Source organism: Schistocerca cancellata, chromosome 5 (assembly GCF_023864275.1).
Source record: "Schistocerca cancellata isolate TAMUIC-IGC-003103 chromosome 5, iqSchCanc2.1, whole genome shotgun sequence".
NCBI lineage: Eukaryota > Metazoa > Arthropoda > Insecta > Orthoptera > Acrididae > Schistocerca > Schistocerca cancellata.
In genome coordinates this window covers 549289776-549296749 of record NC_064630.1, presented here as the reverse complement: position 1 = coordinate 549296749, position 6974 = coordinate 549289776, and the positions used below count along the sequence as shown (strand labels likewise).

At 37.7% G+C, this 6974-nt stretch overlaps 1 protein-coding gene across 3 annotated transcripts in view; it reads left to right on the top strand.

Annotated features, from left to right (window-relative positions):
• Positions 1-4484: 4484 nt before the first annotated feature.
• LOC126188916 (serine/threonine-protein kinase greatwall) overlaps positions 4485-6974 on the top strand; it is a 132374-nt gene continuing 129884 nt past the window's right edge. For all 3 annotated transcript variants that reach the window (XM_049930627.1, XM_049930628.1, XM_049930626.1), the window contains exons 1-2: positions 4485-4772; positions 5545-5600. In XM_049930627.1, coding sequence (XP_049786584.1) covers positions 4698-4772; positions 5545-5600 — 131 coding nt within the window. In that variant the 5' untranslated portion in view covers positions 4485-4697. The remainder of the gene's footprint in view (positions 4773-5544; positions 5601-6974) is intronic.

Sequence of the window (6974 nt, the reverse complement as noted above, 5' to 3'; positions counted from 1 at the left end):
TTGTTCACACAATTACAACACCCCTCCTTGAACTTATATTTTGTGTGTTGCTTCCACAAGATAAACCAAATAGTCTCACAATCTTCTCAGACTTCTCCCTTTCCAAGTGTTTGGTCAGAACGTCAGCTAACATGTCTTCTGTGTGCAGATAATCCACGGCAATGTTCTGTTGCTCTATGTGGTCCCGAATGAAATGGTGTCGTATATCAATATCCTTTGTCCTAGCACTAGTAACATCATTTTTAGCTAGGTTTATGGCTACCTTATTGTCACAGAAGATGGTTGTAGGTTCCTCAATTAAATTGGGTTCTATTTCACTTATTAATGTTCGTAGCCATAATGCTTCCTGTGTGGTGTAAGATAGTGCCATATACTCGGCCTCTACGGTGCTCAATGCAACAGTTTTTTGCTTTTGACACAACCATGATGTGAGGCCCCCCATTAATTTAAAACAGCAGCCAGTGGTGGAGTATCTGTCTCCCAATTCACTCCCCCAGTCCGCATCGCTATATCCCTCTAGTTTTGCGTTACCATCTCTATGGTATTTTAACTCATAGTTTGAGGTTCCTCTTAGGTATCGGAATATCCTCTTTACAGCTTTCCAATGCTTTTCCTTTGGGTCTCTGCAATATCTGCTCACTGCATTGGTGGCAAAAGCAATGTCGGGTCGTGACGTTTGAGACAAATATAACAGACTCCCTACTGCTTCTAAATAAGGAACATTCTTGTCACATTCCACATCAGTCTCATTTACACTTAACTTCACTCCTACTTCCATTGGAGTACTTATGGGTTTTCAATCACTCATACCAAATTTCTTTAATATCTTTTCCGTGTATGATGATTGACTTATGCTCAATTCTTGTTTTTCTTCATCCTTAGTAATCTGCATACCTAAATAACATTTGACTTCTCCCAAATCATCCACCTTAAACTTGGTTTGCAGCTGTTTCTTGAAAATTCTCATTTGGCCTTCACTTTCAGTCAGGATAAAGAAATCGTCCACCCATATCGCCATTATTATTATTTCTTCTTTTTTTTCCCTTTATAGTAAATGCTGGGATCTGCCTTGGATTGCTTCGTATTCATATTTATTAGAGTTTCATGTAGACATCGATTCCAGCAACATCCACTTTGTTTATATCCAAAAATACTTTTTCTCAAACGCCAAATCTTTTTACTTTCTGGTCTGGTTTTTATGGCTTCCCTTGGTGGAATGACATATATCTCCTCCTCCAATTTCCCATTTAAATATGCCGTTTTAACATCCATATGATGAATTATTAAATTTCGTTTTACTGCCAAGGCTAAAATATATCTCAATGATGCATACTTGACTACAGGTGAAAAAGTTTCTTCGTAATCTACCCCTTGTTTTTGTGAATATCCTTTTACCACAAGTCTTGCTTTGTATTTTGGTGATGAGCTTTCAGGGTTCTTCAAATTGAATACCCATCCTGCCTGCAGTGGTTTCTTATCTCCTGGCATATCTACCCATTCAAAGGTTTCGCTCTGACGTAAAGATTCTAATTCTCTCTTCATCGCTTCTTTCCATTCTTGAGAGTTTGGGCCACTCATTGCTTCTTGTGCTGTTCTTGGCTCATCATTAAAAGACTGTGCTGTATACATCTCAAAATCCGGATATTCCTTCTGTTTTGGTACACGAGAAGAACGCCTTACATTGTTTTCTTCATTTTTTTCATCCTCTAACTCATTGTCATCATAAATTGTATCCATTTGTCCTTGGCTGTCGTCTTTCTCTTCTTCACTTTCTATTTCGTCACACAAGTTTTCACCTTCTGAACTAGGTGCAGTTGACTTAGTGGTTTTGCTCTCTTTTGAGTCCTTTCTATTTTCAAAGAATATTACATCTCTACTTGTGACAATTTTTTTAGTCAATGGATCCATTAATCGGTAGCCCTTTGAATTTTCACAATAGCCTACAAAAATATACTTTTTAGCTTTCGGATCCCATTTTCCTCTTAGCTGTTTTGGAATGTGTGCCATTGCATCACACCCAAAAACCCTTATATTGCTTAGATCAGGTTTCTTTCCTATCCATATCTCATAAGGGGTTCTATTCTTTAATGCTTTTGTAGGTGATCTATTGTTCAAATATACAGCTGTTGACACTGCCTCTGCCCAAAAATCTTTGGATAATTCAGCGTCAGTCATCATGCTCCTTGCTTTCTCAACAATGGTCCTATTAGCCCTCTCAGCAACCCCATTTTGAGATGGGCTGTACCTTATGGTAGTTTGATGCCTGATTCCCTTTTCTGCCAGAAGTTTCTTCAATTTCTGGTTAATATATTCTCTCCTGTTATCAGACCTGATGATCTTGATCTTCTTTCCCGTCCACCTTTCAACCATATTGCAATATTCCTCAAAGATATCTCTCACTTGGTCTTTAGAACTAAGAAAATAAACATGAGTATATCGTGAGTAATCATCAATAAACGTAAGAAAATAATTACTCCCACCTATGGATTCACACTCCATCGGGCCACATACATCTGTGTGGATTAACTGTAAGACTTCTGTGGATTTACTCTTACCAGTCTTGAAGGATAACCTTGCTTGTTTTCCCTTTATACATGTCTCAAAAGGATCCTTGGACACACTAAAATTCTGTATTCCCTTTATCATATCCTTTATTATAGACATACTCTTTCTATTTAGATGTCCAAGCCTCCAGTGCCATAAAAAACCTTCTGCTTAATATACTGAATCACTAACATTTTTATGTTTACTGTCAATGGTATCCAACTTAAAAATACCCCTTTCGTTACTTGCTGTAGCTATAACTTCACCACTTTCACTGATTACTCTTGCACCCTGCATGTCAAAAGTGACTATATTTCCTTTCTTGACAATTTCCCCTACAGACAGCAGGTTAGTTGCCACATTTATCACATAATGAACATTGTGTGCTGTAACCGTATCTGATTCACCATTTACACTTACATGTAGATCTAGTTTCCCAGCCAGGTGACACTGGAGCTTGTTGCCATCAACAGTAGATATTCCCATATGAGTCTTACCTTTGATGTCATAAAGAAGTGATTTATCTTTAACAATATGCACAGATGCACCTGAGTCTAAAATCCATTCCATATCACGATTACTCATCCCACCAAAAGAATAAAAACATGAGAGTGCCTTACCTTTGTTATTGGTCGGGCTATCAGTAACATACCTCATTTGCTGAGTGTCTGATCTTGGGCTTACTTTTTCTTTGCACTGAGACGCAATATGTCCCATCTTCTGACATTTATAGCACCTCTCCGATTTCTTCTTTTTGTTTTTTGAGTAGAGAGCAGACGCACCTTCCTTCTCCAATATAGAACAGCTTGGAGCACTCTTTACGTCCTGCAGGATTTTCACCTTAACACTGTCGCCTGTGATTGGTATACCCAAGCTTTCAAGTCCCATAATCATAGGTGCATACCTTTCGGGCAGTCCTGCCAACAGCAATGTTCCTATCCATTCGTCAGTGATCTCGAATCTGATGTTTCTCAGTCGGTTCGACGTGGTTATTATTTTGTTAACGTATTCGTCTACATTCTTACATTTGTCCAGACGAGTGGTAATTAACTCGCATAATAATCCTACTTTTCTCGTAAGACCACCATCCTCGAATGCACTTCGTAAATTGTCCCAGACTTCTTTCGCTGTAGCAGCTTTTTCAACGTGAACATAATTCACCGAATCAATCAGTAATATCAATTTTGATTTTGCTTTCCTATCCTTATTTGAATAATTCTGATCTGTGGATTTCATTGTCCCATCTACCACGTCCCATAGGTCGTCTAAACGTAAATACGCTTCTACTGCGAACTTCCAGGTTGCATAGTTTTCGCGACCTATAAGTTTTCCAATCTATGGAATTTGTGCCGCACTCATTCTTAACGGTAACTTGCTTTTTATTGCCGTAAAGAACACCGAAAAATAATGCGGAAAAAAAATTGCGATCGTCCTGTAAGGATAACTCGCATTTCACGTAAACTGGAACTTTTCCAATACTTTCTCCCTACTATTTTATTGATATACTTATTCCAAATGCAGCCTGGGCCCATAACCTATCGGAATTTGCGCAGCTGAATAAGTATTAAGGAGAAAAAAAGGACATTTTACTAATAACTATATTTGCACATTCAAGAACAAAAAAAATTTCAGCGAACACAACAGTATAATTAGCGCACACAAAGAGTGTTAGACAATGCCAAAGAGGTCTATTTTACACAGTGCACTTTGCGCCGTCACACACGAAATATATAGTTCACACAATTCCAACATTTCGAGTAAATTGATTAACTGTCGTGGTACCGTTTTCGCAATACATTTCAAAATACAATCATGTGGTTTTATGAGCTATTTAGGGAATTTTGGCCCGATTTATGGGAATTTCAAATGCGGTATAGGGGAAATTGTACTTCACTGTTGGTGACACTGAAATTATCTTTGTTTTCGTCCTGCATCTTTGGTAGCTGCGAAAATTCAAATGAATGGGTTCGAAGATGATGTGTTATTTGTGCATGTAGCATGTATTTATTTGTTTGTGATGATACCATATTTGGTTGATGAAACATACGAAGGGTATATTCTACAGCGAAAAGATAATCCCAATGTCGCGTAGTCAAGCGTCTGTAATTGTGATGTATTAAAGATTTGTGAGTTGTTAGGTGGTAAACAGTGTCATGGATAGTGTTGAGCCGAAATTCTCAGGTGAAAGCTCCGTATACCAAACTATACTGAATCAGACGAAAAATAAGGTAGGTATAGAAATATATGCTTTAAGGATCACGTTGTTTATTCAGTGTTGTGGTTAAGGTATGGTTCAACTCAGTTTAGTACGTGAACCTTATGATCACATCACCGAGAATTCCTACAAACAAAAAATTTATAAAGTTTTATGGAACTTAAATGCTTGTCAGTAGTTTGCAAACATTACATCGTGCCATTTACTATGGAAATGTCATGCAGGTCTGTTTAACATACGTTAATTGCGTAGAAAATATAGCTCCCGGGGGAACATTTACGACAGATGCCCATTTGCTTATTATTGAACTTTCACACGTTGTCTTTTGAACCACCCCATGATCAAACTAAGTTAATTCCCTTTACTTGTGATCGTTTTTATCTTTATCACGAGATGTTTGCTTTACTGCAATTTGTGAGATTTGGTGAATGCAACATTACGTTTCTGTAATCGATTTTTAAAGAGCGCCTCATTTCCTGACTACAACCATAGAATGTTGTAGCCACTGCTGTGCCTACTGGATGGCAGACCTTAATCTGTTGGCCATTCTGAAACTTTCAGAATGTCATCAAATTTCATTTCCTTGACAGCTGGAAGCATTGTTCTTTATACTGCTATGTGTCAAAGAAGTTTTGATCATTTTGTCAGCAAAACTCTACCTCAGCCATTGGTTGGTACATGGCAGTCACGAAATTATTGGAAATCTTAGTGTTCTGTAATGTGTGTGTTTCAGTGAGGTGTATGTAACACATTAACCACTTGTGCCATAACACACTTTGTTTCAGGCTCCTGACATAGATGATTTCAACATCATCAAGCCGATCAGTCGTGGGGCATTTGGGTAAGAATAGAGTAATGTCTGTTTATTGCAATGGTCAATTCTTGTGATGTTTTTAGTAGTAACCGAATGACTTTAAACTTCATTGTGTTGTCTGTTTCTTTGTGCTGATGCTCTTTCTGATTTATGTTTTTCATACCACTTTATTAACATTATGTTAGCCTCCAATTATATTTAGCTGCTGCTAATGTCATGGTTTTGCATATTTTATGTTGGTCTAGATCTTGTTACTAATGTCTTACATTGCACTACTCCCATTTACATTTATGCACATAATTTTCCTCTCTCATTGTACTTGATCAAACAAAAAAAAATTCCTTCATTGTGACCGTATCACATAGTTAAAATTTATTCCATCCTGGCTTGACTGCATGTGTGCAGCTTATAATGCAGCAAAGAAATCCTGTTTGTGGAGACATTCAATGTAGTTCATCATCAGGGAGTAATGCCCATTACAGGTGCTAGTAAAGCCTGTCTTAAGCTAAAGCCAACTAGTGTGCAAAAGCTCTCATCCAATATTGGCAACTATCATAAACTTGAAAGCTTTAGAAACATGAAGATGTCAACAAAAACATACCATCTGAAATTATGTATCTTGTACAATCAAGATCGTGAAACAATACTAAAGTACTCTACCATTGTATTTTGGTCATGACATGATATACAAATTTGTATACCTAACCTTTTTTATGCATATACTAATGTTTTCAAATTGCTTTAGTGTTTTATTGAAATATACACAGATGAATCTACAGTGAGGAACATTGAAGGGCTGTTGCTCACTGATGAGTATGATTGTCTTCTTCGAAACTCAATTTCTGTGGGAGCCCAAGTGACTATAGAGGCCAGCTCTGTAGTTGCAGATTTTTCCGCATTGTTGAGAAACGTTTACTCTGATGGGGACTGGCAGTGTAGCCTTGCTTATCTTCAGAAGTTTCCGTTGTCTCCTAGCATTTCACTTGTTGGTTTCTGTTTTCCCCTTCAGTTGATCAAGGCACTTAATTCCTTCCCAGATATTACAGTCCCTTACTGGATGACTAAGTGCAGGAGTTTCCCAGTTACCACTTTGTTTGATATGTTTTCATGTTGTCCTCTAAGAGATCTTTGTATAACTTCTGTGGTCTTCATGGTGTTCTTTGACCAGTCCTTTTGCTGGCAATACATAATTTCTTTCAGTAGATGGAATTCAGGCATATGAATGATGTGGCCTATACAACAGAGTTGGTGGCTGATGATCATGGTTTCAATGCTAACAGAATTTGTTTTTTCCAGAACACTGATGTTAGTGTGACAGTCTTGCCATTTCACCCCTAAGATCCTTCTCAGGCAATGCTAATGGTACTTTTCCAGACATCGTATGTGCCTTCTGTAAGTAAT